The sequence below is a fragment of the Phytophthora infestans genome, genomic scaffold (assembly GCF_000142945.1).
Source record: "Phytophthora infestans T30-4 supercont1.4 genomic scaffold, whole genome shotgun sequence".
Taxonomy (NCBI): Eukaryota; Oomycota; class Peronosporomycetes; order Peronosporales; family Peronosporaceae; genus Phytophthora; species Phytophthora infestans.
This window is the reverse complement of record NW_003303755.1, coordinates 292,458-315,936: the sequence shown is the minus strand read 5'-3', so window position 1 is coordinate 315,936 and position 23,479 is coordinate 292,458. Positions and strand designations below refer to the sequence as shown.

Below are 23,479 nucleotides of genomic sequence, written 5' to 3'. Positions count from 1 at the left end.
TCGGACGCATGTAGGCGTGACAGCATTGCAGCTCGGTGATGGGGACTTCCTCTTCTGGCTCACTTTATTCATACGCATAGTAATCGAGTAGTGTCTTGAAAACTTAACAAAATATGATGCCTTCTAACGTTTCAATAGCGTAGTAATTGCTCCTTGAGATGGCGCTGCTGCAACCAGAGGTTCCGAAAATGTTATTTTTATTGAGACTGGCAAAACAACAATACAACTAACTTTAAGTGTTTGGAGCACCACTGGTGCAAAAATTATTGGTGCTATTGTGCAATATACAGTGAGCTGATACTCGTCTAGTTGTTAGGAGCCTCACCACGCACAAGCTTCCGGACTGTGGCAGCGTTACAGCAGGTGGCTCTCGCGGAGTCTCAGCGACCAACCATCAAAATGAGAGGGCAAGAGCGCGGCAGATCAATTGAAGATTGCGGTTCAGCTGGACCGCTGGTCCGTAGGGCTCCATCGAGCTCGGTTAAAGGTTATTGCCTGGAGAGAGCGCGGAATAAATTATTTGATTTTGAAATGGGAGCTCGCAAATAAATTATTTTACTACAGAATAAAAAATAATATTTAATAAAAATAACATTTTCGGAACCCCGACAAAGTTGAATGAGCCCACTCGGCTTGATGTTGTTGTGATAGGTTGGGGTGGGTGGCATGATGCTGGTAAATTTGCAAGCGATGAGCATTGGTGAGCATGGTGCGGGTTGAAAGAGAGACTCTGGGAGGACTGCAAACGCAAGGAATGGTAGCGTGCGTTTGTTTTGGCTTCTGTAAATGTACCATACACCTGGCTGAGCCACCCCGCAACAAGAATGCCCTCAGCTAAGGGAATAACTAAAAGATGGTTCCCGACGATATGACTACCGAAGGGCTCATCTGTATTTTTGTTAGGTCGGAGGACAGCTGTCGTCATATGTTTCATGTGGTGCACGTAGCCTTAACAATAGAAAAAAGTGTCCGTGATCAAGTGCCATGACGATCGCTGCTGCTGGCGGCTCCGTCGCCGTCCTGCCGCACTCCCCCGCCCCCATTCTCCCCGTGGCTGCCGCCACAGGCCTGCTATTCTCTTGTCTACTCATAACAGTAAACAGAACAGCTCCTGACCCCTACATGGTAAGCTGATCCGCGTCATTCTCTTCTCTCGCTTCGGACCATTTTGATTTCTCTTCCTACCGACAGGACGAGATTTTCCATATCTCACAAGCCCAGAAGTACTGTGAAGGACGATTCGGTGCAATGTGGTCCGGGCTTTACGTTCATGTCCTACTTGGCTAACTTGTGGCCTTCACTAGATGAATGGGACCCCAAGATCACAACATTTCCCGGACTGTATTTAGTGTCAACGCTGTACGCAAAACTTGCTTCGACGTTCAATACGGACGACTTCTGCTCTGTAGCAGTACTGCGAAGTGTGAACGTGTTATTTGCGGTGGGGAACGTCGTACTGTGCGCGTCGATCAGACACCACGTGGCGCCACTAGACCCCCATGCACTTCTGCATGCACTGCGCATTGCAGTGCTCCCACCGCTATTTTTTTTTACCTTCTTGTTTTACACGGACGGAGGGGCGACGTTCTTTGTGCTATTGATGGCGCTGCTGGCGGAGAGGGTGGACCTGTTGCAGTATCCACCAGCGAGAGGAAGCTTCATGCTCAGCGCCTTGGTGCGTTTCGCAAGCACTCTCTTTCGTATTAGTACGCATGTTTGACGTTAGATGTTTCGGCTTCTTATAGAGTGGAGCGGTGGCGGTGCTTTTCCGTCAGACGAACATCGTCTGGGTGGTCTTTGTGGCTGGCACTGTTGTGGTTCGCTGTGTGGAGCTTGCTCACTCAAAATTCATCTACGGGTACGTAACCTGGCCCTGGTTCGCCTGATAAGAATCTTTTGCTGAAATGGACCATCACGGCAGATCATTGAGAGAGGATGTCAGCGTCAGTGGCACTGCGTCCATTGTCACACACAGGTAGAATGGCTATGCAGATACTGCGCAGCCCAGAATGCTTAACGTCACTGAACTTTTTGTGCAGCTCTCTTCGCGTGTTCCTCAACTTCATCAGCGTCTTGATCTCCAATCTCCCGTCCATTCTTCTGATCGTGTGGCCGTTCGTCATCATCGTGGCAGGCTTTGTCGGCTTCCTGTTGACGAACGGTGGCATCGTTGTGGGTAAGCATGGAAGCAGATCAACCCTGGCTACCCAGAGTCTACTTTGCTGCTAGTTACAGGGATGTCACTGATTATGTTGTTGGTCTTCCTGTGCAGGGGATAAAGCCAATCACGAGATGACGTTCCATGGAGCCCAGGTGCTGTACTTCATTGTAGTGGCAGCATCTGGCTTCGGACTCAGCCTCATCGCGCCTCGCAATCTCAAGAGATTCTTCGGCTCGGTCCGCCGGAATGCTGGCTCGTTGCGAGGTGCTCTCTTCATGATTTTTGTGGCTGTAGTGACCATCGGGGTCATATACCGCTTTAGCCCCGTGCACAAGTTCATGTTGGCAGACAATCGACATTACACGTTCTACGTGTGGCGGAAATTCTTCCTGAAGCACAAGATGGCCAAGTTTCTCCCTACACCGCTGTACTTGTTTTTCGGTTGGCGTTGCTGGGATGAACTCGGTACGAGTTTCATGTACACTTCTGTGTGTGTAGAACACTATTAACAAACTATTTGCGTGCCTGCAGGTCGGAGACGCTCGTCGCTGTGGAAACTTGTCTACGCGCTCGCTGTGTGCTTGGTCCTCATTCCATCACCTCTTGTCGAGTACGTGTAGCACTAAACAACAACATTTTACAGTGAGGTTGCTCTGGAAACTTACCTGCCACGTGTGTTTGGATAGGCCACGATACTACTGCGTTCCTTTCATTCTCCTCCACTTGAACACAAGCAATGTAAGTCAAATACACTATGCTAACTTAATCGTGGCAAAGGACTCATCTACCCTGTGTTATTGCAGCAATCCGCGTGCCAGTTGTGGATAGTGACGGCTGTATACATGGCTGTCAATGCGTTAACGCTGTACATCTTCCTGTACCACCCGTATACCTGGGTCGATGGATCAACTGCGCGATTTATGTGGTAAATAATGGAGAGCATAGAAATGTTGATGAGTGCAAAGGTACACATTTAATGATGAATGTTTTGATAGTGACATGTCAGTTGTGTTTCTCTGTGGACAGAATGCATCAGTGGACTTGGTGCAGGTTTACAGTGACAAAAAGGAATGCGTCATCATGACTAAGCAGCACCAGCGAATCCCTTCTGAGCAGGTTCGCACGGACCTGGTACTTCAACGGCTTCCACGACAGCGAGCACGTCGCCCTTGACTGGCAATGAAATGGACGCGTCGTAGCCAATTTCGAATGGATTTCGCATCACCCGAAGGTGAAATTTACTCAGCACCGTCGCCAGAGCGACCTTGAGCTCGAGCATGGCCAGCTTGGCTCCCAGACACGATCTTGGTCCCGCCAGAAACACCAAGAACTTAAACGGTGATACGACCAGAAGCTTGCCAGAGTGAGGATCAAGCCAGCGTTCGGGCTTGAACTCGGCTGCGTCTTCACCCCAAATGGACTGCAGCCGAGCGACAGCGAATGTCGGAATGACCACACGCGTCCCAGTTGGGATAAACGTCCCGTCACTGAAGTGAACGTCTTGAGTAGCAGTGCGACCGATGAGTGGAGCTACCGGGTTCAGTCGGAGACTTTCCTTGATGGCCGCTTCCAGGTAGATGAGCTGCTGCACGCCGCTCATGGTTGGAGGCTTACTACTCTTGTCAAAAAGATGAGGCAGCTTGGTCAGCAATTCTTCTCGGATCTTCTTCTCAACATGGGGATATCGACTCATCATGATGAAGAACCATTGCAAACTCTGCGACGTGGTTCCTCGACCTGCTGCGGTGAAGTTGAACGCCATATCTCGAATCAATTTGGGCGAAGTCTTGACACTATGAGTGGTAGAGCCGTCTTGTTGGTGTCGATACTCGTTGGTTTCTTTGGCAAGGAATAGTGAAATCAAGTCGGGAAGACGCTGCGAGTTATTGACGTTGGTCTTTGACTCCATGGACTGCGAGATGACTTGGTAGATGACACCATCCACACGCTTCATGTCGAGTCTCAGCTGCTTCTCGTAACCCAGATTGAACGCCCGCTTAAATCTCCACAGCCATCCTGGTTGTTGAATGCGACGATGGACAGCAATAGGAAGGCGGGTGAAGGCACGGAAGAACTCGTCGTGTTCCTGACTCGATAGCGACTGCAGATCGACACCGAAGCCCACGCGGGTGAAGACATTGGTGGCGTACCAATCCATTGTATACTTGAGATTGGCGGGCTTGTTGGCAGTGGAATGTGCTTCCAGTGTTTCACACAGAACGGCAGCTTGCTCTCGCACTACTTGCTCCATGCTTTCTCGCATCATGTGCAGCGAAAAGAGGTGACTCGCTGTCTTGCGTTGATGAATCCACGACACCCCGTCAGCTGCGAAGATGCCGTCGCCAAACACGTCACTTACTAGCCAGGCACTACACTTGCCGAACTTGTCGAACTTACGATGGAAAACGTCCTCGAACGCCTCGACGTTGGAGAGAACGATGCTCGTCGGGCGACCAAGGGCGGTGAGGGCCCATGGACGTCCTTCATACCGCCGACACTCGTCGAGGATCCAGTCGTGAATGTCATGTCGGTGCTTGAACATCAAGTCGAGCGTGTTCCCCAGGACTGGGAGAGTCGATTCCGGACGTGGGAACTTGACTAGCCATCTCGCTTGTTTCTTTGAAGACACGAAGTACCAACCAACTAATAGTGAGCATAACAAAGCTCCCCACGACGTCAGTGAGACGTTTAGTGCAAACTCGAGCGCATTCCACATTGCGGTTGGAATCGAGGCTTGAAAATCGGCACTTTATCTGTTGCTAGCGAATAGAAAACTGGCAAACCAACCGAAGGTCGGCACCTCGAGTAAAGGCTCTACGGCGCGAGCGCTCCTTGCTGTTTTCGAGCACCCACAACGTGCGTCAAACCGAAGGATAACTTAAGATGGTCACACTCGCAGTCTTTCATACTGGAAAATCAATTAGTCTTCGCCGAAGACTTTCAATGTTGCAGTTTAACACCAAAGACTCTTCAGTGTTAAACTGCAGCATGTAAGCTGCACCGTTAGGTCGAAGCTTCGAAAATGCAGTACGCACCTAGTGCCCTTCGGTTCGTGTATCAATGACGGACACTTCCTCTCCTTATTCTTCGTCTTGCCGCGTATAATTTAGAACTCTTTTGATACTGCCTTTTGTTATCACAGCGTCGCTCGTGGCTGCTGCGGTGGTCTATCTCACGTTTCCAACCGATCAAGACGCGGCGCCTTCCATTGGGTGCCCCAAGCACGCTGCCGGTGATCAAGAATACGTTGGGCTGATTATCAAACAACAGACCAGTATCTACGACTGGATCTCGGAGCAATGTCGAGAGCATGCCATGGCGCGTTCTTGTGCCTTGCCATCCTCCAACTGTCGTTCTGAGCTTCCCAAAAGCCATGGAGGACGTTTATGACGTGTTTATCAAAGTCTCCACCCTTTCACAGGGATTTTTGTCGTGGACAGCGTGACTGGATGTTAAAAACGTAACATCCAGCGCAACCTTACTCTAAAATCATTTTACCCACCTGTCATTTTCTTTTTGTCATTTCGTGACCACCGGGACGGGGCCAAGATGAAGCTCGAGGCTATGACGACGTGGGTGACACCTGCTTCGGTCGCTCTGTCCTGCGTGGCGGTGCTGCTCGTGTACTTGGCGACACCGTCTGCCCATGACCGAGCTCTGAAGCACCTACCGACGCCAGAGGGAGACTATCCGATCCTTCGCCATACTTTGGAGATTATCAAGGCGCAGAGATCGGGGAATTTTATCGACTGGGCTCTTAAGTACTGCCGCAAGTATGAGGGCAAGCCATGGAGTCTACGGGTCGTGGGGAAATACCCGGCGATCGTACTCTGCTGTCCTGAAGCGTTCGAGGATATTCAGAAGACGCAGTTCGACGCGTTTGACAAGAGCCCGCTTGTCTCGGAAGCCTTGTACGACGTGCTGGGTCAAGGGATCTTTGCTGTCAGTGGGCCACTATGGCAGCACCAACGCAAGACTGCGAGCCACTTGTTCACCGCGCAAATGATGCAGTACGCAATGGAAGTTGTTGTGCCTGAAAAGGGCGAACAATTGGTGAAGCGACTTGACGGGATTTGTCTTCAGGAAAAGGAAAGTGAGAGAGTTGTGAACATCAAGCGGCTCTTGGACTTGTACACTATGGACATCTTTGCCAAGGTCGGGTTTGATGTGGATCTCCATGGCGTCGGGTCGAACCAGAACGCAGAGCTGCTCGATTCATTCGGGCGAATGTCTGCGCAGTTGCTGAAGCGGATCCAGCAGCCAATGTGGACTTGGAAGCTACTGCGCTGGCTTAACGTTGGCGCCGAGAAGCAACTGGCTGAAGACGTCAAGGCAGTGGACGATCTGGTGTACGGGGTGATCTCTCGCTCGATTGAGGAGAAGAATCGACAGGGGGCGAAAGAAACCGCTCGAAAAGACCTCATCACGTTGTTTATTGAGAAGTCTGAGGTTGAGTACACCAAGGGTGTGCACACGAAGAAGGACCATAAGTTGATGCGCGACTTCGTCATCAGCTTCCTAGCAGCTGGACGGGAGACGACGGCGACGACCATGGCGTGGGTTATCTTGATGCTGAATAGATACTCCAAGGTGTTGAAGCACGTCCGACAAGAGATCAAAGACAAACTTCCAGACCTCGCGAGTGGCAAAATTCACTCTCCAAAACTGGAGGACATTCAGCAGCTCGTCTACCTAGAAGCTGTTGTCCGAGAGACACTAAGACTCTTCCCCGTTGTTGCTGTGTCTGGACGCTCCGCTACGAGGGATGTGCGTCTCTACGAGGGCACGTTCATCAAGGCAGGGACGCGAATCGTACTGCCTCACTACTGTTTGGGGCGGATGACGACTGTATGGGGTCCTGATGCCGACGAATTCAAACCGGAACGCTGGATTGACTCCGTTTCGGGGAAGATCAAGGTGGTGTCGCCTTTCAAGTTCAGTGTTTTCTTCGGTGGGCCTCGCATTTGTCTGGGTATGAAGTTTGCGCTGGCAGAGGTGAAAATCACACTTGCCAAGCTCTTGAGTCAGTTCGACTTTAAGACGGTGAAAGACCCTTTCGACTTTACTTATCGCCCGTCGATTACGCTGCAGATCAAAGGCCCTCTCGACGTCGTCGTGTCACGACTCAACGTTTGAAGGTTGCTACCGCTACTCAGTAGCAAAACTACCAGTAGCCTACTGGTAGTTTTTCACGTTGTTTAACCTCCAGCCCGGATGCTGCATAATGCAGATAGCCTTTCCACTTAAACGGAATATATTCAGTTATGTGTTCCCACCAAAGGAGTGGTCCCACCAAGCTGGCAGCCTCACCCGCCTTCTCAAAAGCTCCCTCAGTCCAGGCCGTCGCTCTTCGCTTTCCATTTGGTCTTCTCCAGACAAAGCATTTGTTGTCTTAGCTGAAGGCTTTGGCTGGCTCACTGGTGTATTGCATGCATGCTGCGCAGTCATCTCGGTTGCGTTTTCTGTTAAACAGCTTGTGATTGAGCCCTACGGAGTTACATTGAAGCACAAATTCATCGATCCAACAGAACATGAAACATTAGTCAAAGAACCGTCACAAATTCGTACGATCTCCCGCATCAGCCCGTCATCTGCATTCGGCTCCGCCATGAGCAGACGAATCGTCGTCAACAGCGTACTGATATTGACCGACGGCAGCCAGGAACCCTGCTTAAACAGCCATCGTCCACAATAATATTGATGTGCTTTCTCGCCTTGGGCTGCATCTTGAGTGTGTCGAGGCAAATTCTGCCTGCATCGTCGATGTTTGGGTGGTAGATAGGCGTCACGAAGCGAACCTTCGGCGGCTCAAATGGGTACCTATCCAACGACAGAATTTCATCATAAGAAACAGGTAGGAGGTAATAGCTTAAGCGACAGCTGCCAACCGTTCTGGGATTTCGATCTCCAGCTGAAACACCCCCTTCTCATACGGAGACCCATCCGGACCAAGAATTTCTGTGCAGCATCACAACGTTAGCAAAAAATATGAATATTACCCTCAATGAATGTTAACGTGTGAGAAATTGGCGTACGCGCTTCCAGGTGGTCGATCTGGTCGTCTTTTAACCACTCGCTGATACCTTCAATGCGCGATTTGGAACGAATGGAGATATATACTACTTTAAAGGCGCAAGATAAAGTGTAAAATATGGTGGTGAGACTCAGGATAGGTACCGAATGGTGGGTCGCTCTCCAGCATTGCAATCTCCTTGCGCATGCTGCGGAGTGATTACCGCAACCGTAAATTGAGACATTTATGGTCGTTTTAAAGACTTTATGGTTGCGCTACCCAAATTCATAAATTACCTGCGAAACTAAAATCCAAAAAAAACGCTTCCGTCTTAGGTACGTATCTGCTCTTTTAAGTTCGATTCGTTTTAAATACGATCATTCTGAGCCTCCCATTTCAGAAATTGCGCGGGAGCGAGAAGAACGCGCGGCTGCGCCAGGAACACGAGCTCCACACCCGACGCTGACGCAACTGAAGACCCATGAGTCGTGCGCAGGACGCGGCCAAGCCTGGTACGTACTGCAGTACTTGCGCCTGACGCAGCAAAAGTTAGTTTGACCTTATGTGCGAATCCGTAGACTGGCGAGGACGTACGAGGCTGCGAGATCTGTATGCGGTAATTGGCATCGAATACGCCAACGACAGCAGTAGCGATGATAGCAGAGACGAGGATGCGTCTGCGGGCGAGGAGGGCAGCAACGCGGAAGGGGAAGATTCCTTTTCGGAGTCAAAGAGTGATCTATCATTGAGCGCTGGTACGCACGTTTGCTGTCATGTTAATTTTTTGCGATGGGCAATTACTTATATTAACATTGGGGTGTGTTTTGCAGCTCGTGTGCAACGCAAGAAGACAAAGAAAAAGAGAAACGAGAAGACACACGCAGGTAAAGTTGCTTTAAAGCGGTTGTGGTTGATTTAGCGAAGGTAATTTTATATTTAATTTGTTATTTTAGCCTCTACGAAGAAAGAGAAGTTAATCCGCGAGTCACCACACCTGCAGTCGCTGCCGCGTCCCTCCAAGAAGCAGAAAATTCGGAGACAGTCGGGTCCGGCGGAAGGTACACAGCGTGAGCGATCCAGACTTACACGCCTGCCCAAATCCACTGCAGATTACACGCCTAGAATCCGAAAAAGTAAGCACCTAGAAGAGATGGACTCCATGAACGGTGGTGGTGAGGACGAAATAGTGAACGTGGTGGAGCCGTTCAGGCCGAAGGCACCACTTTTGTCGTGGATTGATTTTGAAAAGGAGTTCAAGAAATACATGGAGAAGAAGAATTTAAAGTTTCGTGTGCGGAGCTCCGAACGAACGGCGTCTTACAACACGTACGCTTGTTTTACTGGTGTGATCTGTCTAAATATATTCATGAAAAGGAATGCTCTTATTTTGTTTTAATATAGCGCGCATCAAGCACAAATCCCTACTTTCGTTTGAGTATTCGGAAAGAATCTACCGGGTGCACTCACGGTGTATCCCAAAAATCAAGGTCCAAGGGGCATCGCAATCGAAAGCAGCGGTACTGCAAATGCACAGCACGGTTAACGGCCACCGTGAGTCGCGTTTCGGGCAATCACTACGAAATCGTTCTACGAAACCAGGTTCGAGACTTATTATTAATGTGTGCGTGATAAAGAATCCGGCTGACATCTATAAACTTGTTGCTGTTTCAGAACCATACCCACTCGCACGACAACAGCAGAACACAAGCTTCAAGCTACTTGACAACGGCGACGCTGCCGCTGGACGAACAAGATCTGGAGGATGTGAAAACATTGGCAGATGCGCATGTTTCTTCTACCCACATCACCAATTTCTTGAACGACCGCATGGGATAGTTGTTCATTTTTTATTATGGGTGGTATTATTCAATCTAACCGACTGGTATGCAATGTCTTCGCTGTAAAGATTGTAAAGTGACACCACAGCAAACCAGAAATCTTCTCCGAAGTATCATGGGGCCAGATTCCGCTCAGGATCGTATGAAAGCCTTGCTGCATGCTCTTCGACAGATTGAAGGTAGCGATGTGCTCGTTATCCAGGACCAGATGGACATCACCTGTGGAGCCATCATGCAAACGAAAGTGCAAAAGATGATGTTTGAGCGGTGGGGTGAAACCTTGACGATGGACTTCACGCACGGAACGAACAATCTTGGCTACCATTTAGGTACGTTCAGAAAAGCAACCTTATGTTTATAGCAACCTTAAGCGCAACCTTAATTGTTTACAACAACCTTGAATCTCATTTGGTTGCTACTGTTGTGTAGGGAGCTTGGTTGTCACTACGTGTACGGGTAGAGGGTTCTTAGTGGCTGACTTTATTTGCCTCAGTGAGAACGCTGTCACGATTAAAACGATCTTGGAATCTTTCAAGGACAAAAATCCAAAGTGGAAAGACGTCACGAGTGTGGTTATCGACAAAGATTTTGTAGAGTGGCAAGTGCTAGAGGAGTGCTTTCCAACCGCCCAGGTGCTACTCTGTCAATTCCACGCCCTTACATACTGGAAAAAGGTGATGAAACGCAAAGTATTTGAGCTCAAGATGGCACAGAGAGAAGAACTTATCGAGTTGCTGACGAAGATGCTGTATTGGTGCGTTACAGTCAGCAAATTTCTCTTTTGCCTTTTCACTCATTTGTTGTGGTTACTGGCAGCCGCGCACAAGACGCGTATGTATCTGCATATGATGCAATGAAGAAATACTGCAAAAAGTCAAGGAGGAGCAACTTCTTTGCATATTTTGAGAAAAATTGGCATTCGTGTCGACAAATGTGGTCGAACTATGAACGCGAAAAACATTTTACTGCTGGTAATACGACAACTATCAGGATCGAGTGTAACTGGAAATACTTGAAGATGCTTCTTGGCCTCAAGACCAGAATTGACAAGACGTTGGCGGGTTTACTCCAGCACCAGATGATCATCACGCGGCAGATTACATCTGAAATCGGGAAACAGCATTCTTCCTCTCGATTGCCCAAGACGGTTCCTACATTTTTAAGGGCCATATCAAGGAGGCTCTCTCCGTTTGTGTTGGATCTGGTGAAAAGAGAATGGGAAAAATTCGTGAACCGAGCTGAAAGTACAAATTGCGAGCGCAAAGTATCCGTTTCGAAATGGGATGTTTATGGAGGTCATCACAAATACGAGTGTGACGACGTTGAGTGGACCTGTACCTGCTTATTTTATACAAGCCACCACTTACCGTGCTGTCATCTCATGCATGTTGCCAGCCATGGCCATGGTTTCAATGTGCTACCTGGAATCTCTGTCCACGAACGATGGAGTACTTTCGACGCGTTGGACACCAGAGAAGAGCTCTGTTTAGCAGCCGATGCGCTTCAACCAATTGTCAATATGTCAAAGTTAAAGTTGCCGAACGTGTACGAAGATTTCACGTCCTTTCGAATGGAAACAATCACATGCGGCATCCGATAGTGAGAAAGAGGTTGTATTTGTTCGATTGCGCCGGGACGAACGTGCAAACCAAGTTGTGCTGACATCTGGTGAAAAGTACTCTTACGCAAAGGCAATGCTAGAGCCACTGCTCCAGCATCTGTCCGAATTGGCCAGTGCTGATTTTTATCGAGAACTTCAAGATTGGAAAGATACCGTTGAAGTTGGATTACGAGGGAGGAAAGTGGCTTCGACTCCGTGTAGAGACAACAACAACGATGAAGACGTTGATGAAGACATGGGTTCTTTGTTTGATTTTGAAAATGCAGTGGTCACTGCTAGTATTATGGAGGGGCTACAAGATATGGATGCCAACACTGACGGTAGCAGCGACTGTGAGGACGTCCCATCAACGCAGAAAGCTATAGAAATGTCACAGAAGCCTATAATCGTGAGCAAGGCACAATCGCCGGTGTCCATCACAGATGAAGCTGATAACAAGAATGCAGATGATTACGAGAATGCAGTTGATTACAAGAAAGTCGAAAATTGTGAGGTTGGTGAATCTGCTGTACATCCAACTACCGACCCAGCGATGCCTACGCGGCAAGTGGATATCATAAACGTCCCAAAGCCGAAGACCCGAGGGAGACAACGATCAAATCCGAAGCAGCTAAGACAGACAAAGCTTACCTCAGTTCATACTCGTCTCGCCGTGCACAAATACCCTAGCGATCTTACCGTACAGCTTGACGAGTTTGTCGTTTGGGCTCGCAACACAGAGAATGTCAGAGCTGTGGCGGGCATGATAGACAAATACCCTGTCCAACTAGACGATGCGTACCTCAGGGGTCGCACAATCGAATGCAGCTGGGAAGCTGTACGACCAGCTACGTACATGCACCCATTTGTAATCCCTGGAGACATCACGCGGTCAATGCAAGCTTCAATCAAGACAGCTAAGTCCGAGCAACGTCACCCAGATCCACTCGACGACCGCATCAAGAAACAAGGAATCGTGCTCGATCTCGTGGCTTCTATCGACCCCGAACTTTGGAAATTCAGCGGGTAAGGTTTTCATTCTCGTATGGTTGCTTTTTATGGTCGTCATATTGTGGGTTGCTATAACTGTGAGCTGTGATTTGTACTAGACAATACGTGGGAGCTGCAATTACATTCTACGCGGTAAAGGCCAAGGTACAAGCATGGGTTCGAAGATCGGAAATGGTTGGAGAAAAACTGGCGGAAGGTAAACTCCGATGTGGATCTATTTGCTGTGGAGACTGAAACGAGTGGGCTATCAGTTGATGCTGTAAAGGGGCGACACTGCACCATGGCAAACGAGGTGATTTCAAAGTTTGCATCCAGTCGACTGAGTTCTGAATACACGACACGGTCGGGTAAGGCCTGCATCGCCTTCGAAAACGTTGTTGGTGGACTCTGTAGAGGATGGCTGAATGATAGCCCAATTGACTTCTGTTTGGAATTCATTGGAAGCACGATGCGGGATTGCTACGTCCTGTCATCATTGACAACAGCTGTTGGATGGCCAAAGACACCAAACACGCGTATCACTTCTACCAAGTTCATGATTCAACCTGTCAACCTGAACCAAAGCCACTGGGGTATTATAATAACTACGTTACGCTACGTTGAAGCCAAGGACACATTACATGTGCATCCCTACCTGTATGAGCCCCTGATTGACGAAGGGTATCATGGGGGACATGGGAGGTGGTTTGGAACCGGTGTTAAGGGACGGCGATGGTAACTCAGTTATGGGAGGGCTTTGTGGTTTTGTGGCCGAGATGGAGTAAGGCATCGGCACCTGCGGCAAAATTATGCATAGACCCTATTGAGTGGATTGAAGTTCCACAGCAACCCGACTACTCAAGCTGTGGCGTGTTTGTTGTGGCCCAAGCTTACAGCTATGTGACCGCGAATCTTCGCTGGCAATGCAGAAACGTTTCCAAGAGTGATGTGGAAGCTATGCGTCTCCGAATGCTGTGGAAAATACTCTGTAAATCGAGCAAGAGCCGTATGGCTCGTCGCACTGTGGATAATACGAAGTCTATTAATGAGAAACTGCTCAAGCAACTGAAGTAGGTAGATGTAGCTGTGTTATCCGTTAATACAAAAACCGCTAGCATACTACCATACTACCCATTCAATCTGTTGACTGCCATTTCTAGCAAAGCTTCGAAGGATAGGTGCCCGTCATGACTCGCACCAGAATTGGCAATCTCAGACGCCAGCACGTAGATGCTCTCCTCGCTCACCATAATGCGTGACAGTAACTCCATCTGAGCTATTAGTATCTTCTCGAGGCTTGCGCCGATCTTTTCAAGCGTGTTCTTCATGTCCATGGGCTCGTAGATGCGCGCGCGCACCAGCTCCCGAGCGAGCGACCTTCCGTCCATCCTTGCTGCGATGTTGGATCCTTGAAATATTTGCTCAGTGTGAAAAATTGTGTTCCACACAGTGTAGTGTAAGAAACACACCCAGGTGTGGTGCACGCGCATTTAATGCTGTTTCAATAACTCTAAATTTAGGATGTTGTGGCGTTATTTACACTGCTATTGATGACGGCGACGACGTGGCCACGTCATTTATTATAAATTACCAGAGACCATATGTTTTTGTGGTCGCTTTAGGAGATAAGGTTGCATTATTTCCTGTCGTCTTGTCGTATTGTGGTTGCAGTAACGCCTCTCCGCATGCTGCCGCCATATTAAATAAAAAAATATTTTTTCTGCAGCTTTTCGCTTTTAGCAAATAAAAATAAAAACAATGAATTTATTTTTGGAGCAATTATTGTTCTTATGGATTAAATTCTCTGCGAAACGAAAATAGTTCTTATTTTCGGATCGAGCTAATTATTTTGCGATCTTCCAGCATGGACGACTTCGAACAGCTCCTATTCCTTGGCCGTGGCGGCTACGCCAGGTAAGCACTGAACACAGTCGCCATCGTACTCAATAGTATAATGGCTACAACTAAGTGTTTTCAGGGTACGATCTAGATTGACTACCACTTGAATGTCCAGTGTATTTCTCGTTCGACAAAGATATTCGACCCAGCTCTTTGGTAGAGTGCTGCAATTGCTACAATTCGAATGGCATATCGCGTGACGCATCATCACCATAATCGTCTTGTTTGTTTGGTGCAGCCATAAAAAGAATTCCAAGAGCAAAGATCGTCACAGAACAGCAGAAATTGCGTCTGGATGCGGAAAAGTCGATTTTGCTCAAAATCAAGAGCCCGTTCCTGTGTCGAGGCTTTCAGGTTATTGAAACGACGGATGAAGTGTCTTTTTTGCAGGAATACATCGAAGGACGAGCGCTGTACGAGTGTATTTGGAAGTACAGAGACACCGGGAGGTTCCCGGAACACGTAGCCAAGTTTTTCGCGGTGCAACTGGTCTTGGCGCTGCGAGATCTGCACGCGCAAGGATACGTTCATCGAGATTTTAAGAGTGGAAATGTGCTGGTGGGGAAGAGTGGATTTGTCAAGGTAATAGACTTCGGGTTGTCCAAAAAGGTTGTCGCAGATGGAAAAGTCGACGACTACTCTGGACGAACACAGTCGGTGTGCGGCACTCACTACGTGATGGCGCCAGAAATGTTTTTCAAGGAGTCTTATGCCTTCGGTGTTGACTGGTGGTACGTGAAATGTAGATTGACCGATAACTGATGAGATCCTAAAGTTTATATTCATTACTACAGGAGTCTGGGTGTCGCTATCTATGAAATGGTAGTTGGGCGGCCACCGTGGGAGTATCAGTGTCCGGCTGACAGCACAATGGAGCAGTATTTCATGCGGATTAAGTGTTCAGCGGAATCTCCATTCGAGACTTCGGACGGACAAGTTGAGACGCTTGCAAGATCATTGAGCCCTGATCTACATTCATTGATACGGTAATTCATCCATTGCTGCTGAAACTGCTTACACAATTGTATGTGTGTGGCGTTCACAATGCAAATATTAGTGCATTGCTACAGATTAATCCTCGAGAGCGGCTTGGGAAAAACGGGGCAGTCGAGGTACAGCTGAATATGCTCTCGTATTACGTCTGAAGGAAAGCTCGTTGGTAACTCTATTGACTTGCAGGTGATGAACCATATGTGGTTCAATGACATCAACTGGGCGTTGCTCGAGTCGAAAGAGGGTGTCACGGATTCGATGGCAGTACCGTATGATTTCAACAAAGACTACAACCCAGCTCGAATTCGTACTTCTCCAGGCCAAGGTGGGGCTAGAGAAAGCTTGTCCAGTGCTGAAAGTATCGACCCGGAAGACGATGCCAAGTACTTTGCCGACTTTTAGACTTTAACATAAAGCAGGTGTTTGATAAAATCCACTGCATTCCTTAACGACGGATAGCAAAGCGAGTTAAACAGCGCGAAAATGCTATATTTATTACTGTTATACTGAATACGTTAATTTCGTGCTTGAAGAAATTAGCGTTCTAAAACAATATTTCCAGCGTCCCGTCACCAATAATGCAACGCTCGTTGTGGCGTCTTCGATGCTCGCCGTCGCTACGCCGACTGTCGACTGTAGCTGCGTACGACCCCCCACCTCGTCCACAGCTTCAGTACGTTACGTCCGACATCATCGACCGCCGCCTGCTGCAGGGTTTAACCTCCGCAGACGATGACACACGACCAGTGAACCTCATTCAGGATGAGGAAGGCGCCCGACGTGTATTACAAAAGCTCGAAGAGCTGGGCCCCAACCATTTTCACGCGTGTGACACGGAAGTGGCACAGATTGACGTCAAGGCAGTGGGACCTGTAGGTAACGGCGTGGTTACGTGTCTATCGCTTTACAGTGGACCTGATGTGGACTATGGTAATGGTCCTTATGTCTGGGTGGACAATCTGGACAGCGCGGAGGGCACATTGCAGCTCTTTAAGGAGTTCCTGGAGAGTAAAAACTATCTCAAAGTGTGGCACAACTACAGCTTCGACCGTCACGTGCTGTTTAATCACGGTATCAACGTTCAAGGGCTAGGAGGAGACACGATGCATATGGCTAGACTCTGGAACACGGCTAGATTCCAGAATGGAGGCTATTCTCTAGAGTCCCTTACTGCAGACTTACTGTTACAAAGGAAGAAGCCTATGAAGGAGCTGTTTGGGATTCCGAAGCTCAAGAAAGACGGATCCAAAGGCAAGGAAAGGATCATGCCTACAGTTGAGGAGCTACAGAGGTTTCCCGAATTTAGGAAACGCTGGATTAGATACAGTGTCTACGATGCAGAGAGCACGTGGTTCTTGCACCGTGTGCTGCAGGACAAATTGGACCAGACGTTCTGGTTCGAAAAGCCAAATGGGGGCGAGTCTCAAGTCGGATCCATGTACGAATTCTATCGTGAGTATATTGTCCCGTTTGGAGAGTGTCTCACGGATATCGAGCGGAGGGGGATGCACGTGGATCTGGAGTATCTCGCAGGTGTCGAGAAGCAGGCGTTGGAGGACAGAGCGCGACTGGAAAAGCTGGTGCTGCAATGGGCGTCGAGGTATTGTGAAGAGAGCGAACGTATTAATTTATACAGCGCTGCGCAGAAGCAGCAGTTGCTGTTCGCGCCATACTTTAATAAAAAGAAGAAGGAGCAGGTGTTGCCTGCTGAGCGTTCGTTTGAAGTGGAAAATACGGAAGGATTCATTGAAGAGGGCAAGCAGAAGGCAAAGAAGAAGCGCAATATCACAATTCGAGGTCTGGGTATTCCGCCGACACACTTCACGGCTAGCGGACTCCCTGCAGCCAGCGCAGAAGTGCTGAAGGATCTCGCAGGACACGTAAGTGCACACTTGGGAGCGGTGAATGCCGGTCAGATAATGATTTTGTGGTGGTTTGTTGATGTTGCAGCCAGAAGCTAACCCCCCGCAGTATGGTCGCGCGTATGGTCATTTCGAGGATAAAGAGGAGGGTGCTGCTGCTTGTGTTGCTCTGAAGGCGCTTTTCGACATCAGCAGTATCAACACCATGCTCAACAACTTCATTCTACCTCTTCAGGAGCTGGCAGACAGCAACAGTCGCGTGCACTGCTCTCTGAATCTCAACACAGACACAGGTCGCTTGTCATCACGAAAGCCGAATCTGCAGAACCAACCGGCGATGGGTAAAGATCGCTACAAGATTCGAGACGCTTTCACAGCTCCGCCTGGCAAGAAGCTCATTGTCGCCGATTACTCGCAATTGGAGCTACGGCTTATGGCGCACATTACGCAGTGCAAAGCAATGATCGAAGCGTTTAAGGCTGGTGGTGACTTCCACTCACGCACAGCCATGGGAATGTACCCATACGTGGCGAAGGCAGTGGAAAACGGTGAAGCTCTTCTGGAATGGGATCATACTACTGGCAAGGAACCTCCAGCTCCGCTTCTAAAGGACAAGTACGGCGATGAGCGTAAAAATGCTAAGGTACTCAACTTCTCTATTGCTTATGGCAAGACTGCGTTTGGTCTGGCCAAGGACTTCAATGTTTCTCGTAAAGAAGCGGCAGATACGCTGGAGAAATGGTATTCTGACCGAGGAGAGGTGCGAGACTGGCAAAAGAAAGCCATCGAGACTGCTAGAACGTTTGGCTACACTCGTACATTGCTGGGACGGTATCGTCGACTCCCCGACGCTATGTTGAGAGACGATAGTATGACATCGAAGAAGGCCAGAGGTCATGCTGAACGAGCTGCTATCAACACACCTATCCAAGGAGCAGCTGCCGACGTCGTGATGCAGGCAATGCTACAAGTGCACCATAGCCCGAGGTTACGCGAGCTTGGGTGGGGGATGGTGTCTCAAATTCACGACGAAATCATCGTCGAAGGTCCCGAAGAGTCTGTAGATGAAGCGATGAAACTTGTGGTGCACCTCATGGAGAATCCGTTCCAGAAGCCGCTGTCGGTGGCCTTGGAAGTGGATGCCAACGTTGACGATTCCTGGTTTAAAGCAAAATAGAGAGCGAGAGTTGTGTCAAAGTCTGCAACTAGCGAAGTACATTACAAACTGTACATGTAAAAATGCTACGCTTCATCGTGGAGGCAGCCCAAATTGTGGACAGTGTTTAAGAAACTGGGAAGAGTTATCCAGACCACAGAATTTCAATTTCTCAAGATTTGACTAACGGTCTCATTAAGATTCAACTACTATCTGATTTGGGTGTCAGCTCGCACAACAAAGGAGCATTTGCGATTTCACTGCGTACGGGAAACAACGGGATGAAGCTTTTTAGTACTGGAGAGGAACTGTGGCCCTCGCCTGCCATTGTTGGTGTAGTGTGTTTGGCGTTCATCCTCGGGTATCTGGCGATTCCTTCAGCTCAAAGTCGGGCGGTGATGCATCTGCCCAAACCTCCTGGCTACCTGCCTATCGTGGGGAATACGCTTCTTGTGGCCCGTGTCCAGCTTTCTGGTCGCTTCCACGACTGGGCTTTGGACAATTGCCGCAAGTACGGTGGCAAACCCTGGTGCATGCATATTCTCGGTAAAGCTCCGACTGTGTTCGTGTGCACGCCTGACGCCTTTGAGGACGTTCAGAAGACCCAATATGAGGCATTTGGCAAGAATCCCCTCTTTATGGAGGCTGCGACCGATGTGCTTGGACAAGGAGTCTTCGCGATCAGTGGCCCGCTGTGGCATCACCAGCGTAAAACTGCAAGTCGCTTGTTCTCATCGCAGATGATTCAGCACAACATGGATGTGGTAGTTCCAGATAAGTGCAAGGAGCTAATGAGGCGTCTTGATCTCGCTGCTCAACAGGAAAACGATGCGAGTCTGAAGTGGATGCTGGACTTGTTCACCATGGATATCTTCTGCAAAGTCGGCTTTGGGATTGAGATGGAAGGGGTGGAGAGACTGGAAATCATTGCAATGCTGGAAGCACTACAGAGATCTTCTGCTCGTATCGTGGGGCGCATTTTGGAGCCGAGTTGGTGCTGGAAGCTACGTCGTTGTCTTGATGTTGGGGCTGAAAGACAGTTTGCTACTGATATGAAGCGGGTCAATGGCATGCTTAATGGTTTTATCGCACGCTCTATTCAAGAGAAGGCTACCCGCAATAACTCTGATTGTCGAATGGATCTCATTTCGCTGTATCTGGAGCAACACGCAGTTGATAATGGGAAGGATGCACCCTTTCACCCCAAGAAGTTGCGAGATTTCCTTGTGAGTTTCCTTGCTGCAGGACAAGACACCACTGCGACTGCGATGTCCTGGTTTATCGTAATGATAAATCGATATCCAAAGGTTTTAGAGAATGTTCGACTGGAGATTCAACAAAAGTTGCCGGATCTTACAAATGGCAAACAACAAGTGCCCAGTCTCGAAGACACTCACAGCCTTGTGTACTTGGAGGCGGCGATCAAAGAAACTCTGCGGTTGTTCCCTGTTGCCCCGATCAGTGGGCGTACGGCGATGCGAGACGTGACGATGTCGAACGGAGTATTTCTTGCTAAAGGCACTTCTGTTCACATGCCTCATTACACGATGGGAAGGATGAAATCTGTCTGGGGGCCAGATGCCGAGGAGTTTAAACCGGAACGATGGATCGACCCTGTCACAAGAAAAATACTCGCAGTGTCTGCGTTCAAGTTTTCTGCCTTCTACGGCGGACCCCATGCGTGTTTGGGGATGAAGTTTGCGATGTCCGAGATCAAAATCACGCTCGCCATGCTGCTAAGTCGATACAACCTCAAGACATCGAAAAATCCTTTCGACTACACGTATCGGATGGCGTTGTCGCTAAGAATTGATGGCGGTCTTGACGTCGCTGTAACTCGCCTGGAGTAGAAGTTAATAAGAGAAACGAAGCATGATGAAGGCAATTTATTAAAACGTTGACCTGAAAGTGCAAAACAACACTTGAAACTAAACTTGAACCGCTTATGGCCGAGAACTCGGGTCTTCGGCGTCGGGTTGCGGTCGAAAAAGCCGTCAGGTTGGAATTCGAACCCAGCGTAGTTCACCGGCATGATCGGCCTGTCCTCAGCGCGAGGGAAGTGCGTCAGGTCGAAGGTGTGCCAGACAACGATGTCCTCACCATCAACCGAACGGTTGGCCTTGGCGTACGCCGGAAGACCAGATTATCCTGGGTGCTGGTTGGGCGTGTAGCCGGCAGCCCACATTTCATCACGAGCGTACTGAGTGACCCACAAGTGCTTCTTGGCGTATTGTGCGCGCTTAGCGATTGAGCTCTCGTCGGCTGCCACTAGCAACGGAGCACCTTCCGGGTACTGTATATAACCCGTTGGGTTTTCTAGACGATTGGTCATCTTAGTGGACGCGATCAACCTGACACGTCCAAGCTTGTTATCGGTTTCACGTTGAGCGTCGCTCTCGCGCTCTAGACGAGTAGCCACGCGCTTGAATGCATTCGTCACGGGGTTGTCGGGACTGATCGGTAGACGCATCACCTCAAGTTCATTAACGTGGTACTTGTTGCCATCAATGGCCACGTCGAGTCGAGCTGAGAAGAGCTGCTGATGGCACGGAGCTCCAAGACGTGGAACCATCTCAGTTGCGAAATCGTGGCTTCCTTCGGGACGCATAGAGGAGAAGACAATGCCAGTAGCCTTGCATTCAAGCTCAATCTTGCCATCCAAGTAGAAGTACCAGTAGAAGCCGTAGTCGTTGTTACCGACCGTCATGAAGAGCGAGATGACAAGACGGCGTTACCGACGCACTGCGCCTTCGTTTGTGTAAATATCTGTGTGCTGCCAGAGCGTACCAACGTCTTCTTCGTGGATATAGATGGCATTTTTGAGCAGCACAGGCCGCCGAAGTCGTTGACGACGGTCACATCAAGGTACTAGATCTTTCCGAGACAATCGCATTCGAGCACGAGGCAATTGACTAAGCGGCCGAACTGATATTCCCCGGCGTCGAAGTAGTTCTGCCACTCGTAGGTGGGCTGGGGCTCACCATAGGGTATGACGATCTCGGAAATCACAGCACGGTTAAGAATTGGACGCTTAGTTCCATGGTAGCTGAAGGAAATATCGTGCAGTGTGAGACCTTCACATCCGTTGAAGCCTAGGGTGAGTTGACAATTGTGAATGAATGACCTTGTGGGCGGGGATATCCACGACCATCTCACGCGCTACGTTGCTCGCCTTGTCCATACCGAGCACCCCGATCTCACGAGGAATGTCGTCACCGGCCTTCCAGAAGCCCAGCGTCTTGTGGTCGGGCTCACGTAGCATCACATACGAGTAACGAAAGTTAAGGCCTTCGTACCCAGCCTCGCCGTCAATTTGCTTCATACTTTGCACCTCCTTAGCGGTGAGAGGATCAAGCGGATGGACGACAGTATCCTTGAGCTCGGGCATCTTAGCATAAGAACGCATCAGGAAATTTTGGGATGATCGCGTGGTCCACGGAGAATCCGAAACTGAGTCTAACTAGGCTGGTGTTTTTTCATCTTTATTCGCATTGAACCGCGATACAGATTAGAAGCAAACACCGATTGTTTTGAAATGGGCCAATCACTTGAGTACGACGCACTGCGACTCATAGGGCACGAGGGTGCGTTTTTCGAGTATTTTGACGCATATCAGCACAAAACCCACCAGATATTCAAGAAGAGGACCTCTACAAGCGCCACGGCGAGGAACGCGGGTCTCCGAGACCGTGGTAAGGACACCCCGCAGACCATTATACCAGACGCTTTCGACAAGTACTACCCAGAGTTGGTGTGCACGCATAGTTGGTCAAGGCCCAGCCGTTCGAAGGGCAAGAGGCATAACTACTTCGAGAAGTCTACCGGATGTCAAGCGCAGATGACGGTCGTCGTAATTTGGGATGCTGCTCAGGGTTTTCAAGTGCATTAGAAGACAGCGCACAACCACTCACTAAGCTCAGGATCTTATGGAAAGCACCCCTCAAATCGACGCGTTGCAGACGAAGACGTGATTGACTTCGTGGATGAGCTTCAAGCTGCCGGGGCGAAGAAAAAGCTGATTCTGCAGTTTCTGAGGAAGAAAACTGGTACGCTACATGATTGTATCCTTGTTATTATGCTTGTTTTGGTTCTAATGCCTGGCTAATAGGCAAGCATGTTATCCTGCGTGATGTGCACAATCTTGTGGCGAAGCTGAAAGAGGCGCGGCGTGGAGCTACAACCGTCGAGGCAAGACTGGAGTCTGGTTTGCGCGATTTCTGCTCTCGAAATGGTAATACGGCGACCATTTATGTGGATGACGAGAAGCTAGCTCAGACGATCACTTTTCAAACCCACCAGATGCGAAGATTCTTTGAGGCGTTCCCACAGGTGTTGATGGTGGACGCCACTCACAACACCAACGATGCTCGATACAAGCTCTTCAGTTTCATGATTCACGATGTCTTCGGCCATGTAAGTACTCTCTTGGTGGCTGTGTCGATTGTGTGACTCTAATTGTACCTCTGTGTTGGTTTGTGTGACTCTACTGTGCCCGTGTACATTTGTGTGCCTTTATGTGACTTTACTGTGGTTGTGTGCCATTGCTACAATTGTGTACCTCTTTGTGGTTGCTTGTGTACAGGAACAATACGTGCAGCATGCACTCATGGAGAACGAAAGTGCTGATTGTTTGGGATGCAGTGAAATCGCTCAAATCATTTAACTCAACCTGGGACCAAGTTCGAGGGATTATCGTTGACAAAGACTTTGGAGAAATTGCGCTTCTGCAGGAGGCTTTTCCTGCAGCAAGAATTCTACTCTGTGTCTTTCATGGGGTGAAGTATCTTCGGGGGGAAATGGCAAAGAGGGAGTATAATATTGAAGATCGGGATAAGGTTGAGGACGCCGCTCACAAGATGGTGAACGCCAAGACGGAGCTTGAGTAAGAAACGAGTCGTAGATATCTGTACTACGTGGCTGATGGAAAGCAAATTACACTCGAAGAAGATATTCCAGAGGACTCAACA

The 23,479-nt window shown here is 49.1% G+C and overlaps 6 protein-coding genes across 6 annotated transcripts; 3 read left to right on the top strand and 3 right to left on the bottom strand.

Annotated features, from left to right (window-relative positions):
- Nucleotides 1-984: 984 nt before the first annotated feature.
- On the top strand, nt 985-2,847 carry PITG_03060 (alpha-1,2-glucosyltransferase, putative; the record flags this gene model as incomplete). Its single annotated transcript, XM_002906115.1, has 8 exons — nt 985-1,125; nt 1,192-1,243; nt 1,305-1,675; nt 1,746-1,858; nt 2,040-2,176; nt 2,273-2,626; nt 2,693-2,771; nt 2,805-2,847. 8 exons carry the CDS (start codon nt 985-987, stop codon nt 2,845-2,847), a joined length of 1,290 nt encoding a protein of 429 aa, XP_002906161.1.
- A 281-nt stretch (nt 2,848-3,128) lies between these two features.
- Nucleotides 3,129-4,877, bottom strand: PITG_03059 (cytochrome P450, putative; the record flags this gene model as incomplete). Its single annotated transcript, XM_002906114.1, has 1 exon — nt 3,129-4,877. The coding sequence occupies one exon, from the start codon at nt 4,875-4,877 to the stop codon at nt 3,246-3,248; it is 1,632 nt and encodes a 543-aa protein (XP_002906160.1).
- Nucleotides 4,878-5,710: 833 nt separating this feature from the next.
- Nucleotides 5,711-7,297, top strand: PITG_03058 (cytochrome P450, putative; the record flags this gene model as incomplete). Its single annotated transcript, XM_002906113.1, has 1 exon — nt 5,711-7,297. The coding sequence occupies one exon, from the start codon at nt 5,711-5,713 to the stop codon at nt 7,295-7,297; it is 1,587 nt and encodes a 528-aa protein (XP_002906159.1).
- A 443-nt stretch (nt 7,298-7,740) lies between these two features.
- Nucleotides 7,741-8,381, bottom strand: PITG_03057 (ubiquitin-conjugating enzyme E2, putative; the record flags this gene model as incomplete). The annotated part of the gene is made up of 4 exons (XM_002906112.1): nt 7,741-7,752; nt 7,801-7,981; nt 8,050-8,119; nt 8,339-8,381. The coding sequence occupies 4 exons, from the start codon at nt 8,379-8,381 to the stop codon at nt 7,741-7,743; spliced, it is 306 nt and encodes a 101-aa protein (XP_002906158.1).
- A 6,085-nt stretch (nt 8,382-14,466) lies between these two features.
- PITG_03056 (DNA polymerase I, putative) lies at nt 14,467-18,533 on the top strand (the record flags this gene model as incomplete). Its single annotated transcript, XM_002906111.1, has 6 exons — nt 14,467-14,516; nt 14,750-15,232; nt 15,296-15,323; nt 15,681-15,877; nt 16,057-17,374; nt 17,445-18,533. The coding sequence occupies 6 exons, from the start codon at nt 14,467-14,469 to the stop codon at nt 18,531-18,533; spliced, it is 3,165 nt and encodes a 1,054-aa protein (XP_002906157.1).
- A 2,122-nt stretch (nt 18,534-20,655) lies between these two features.
- Nucleotides 20,656-21,253, bottom strand: PITG_03055 (histamine oxidase; the record flags this gene model as incomplete). Its single annotated transcript, XM_002906110.1, has 1 exon — nt 20,656-21,253. One exon carries the CDS (start codon nt 21,217-21,219, stop codon nt 20,656-20,658), a length of 564 nt encoding a protein of 187 aa, XP_002906156.1.
- Nucleotides 21,254-23,479: the final 2,226 nt, after the last annotated feature.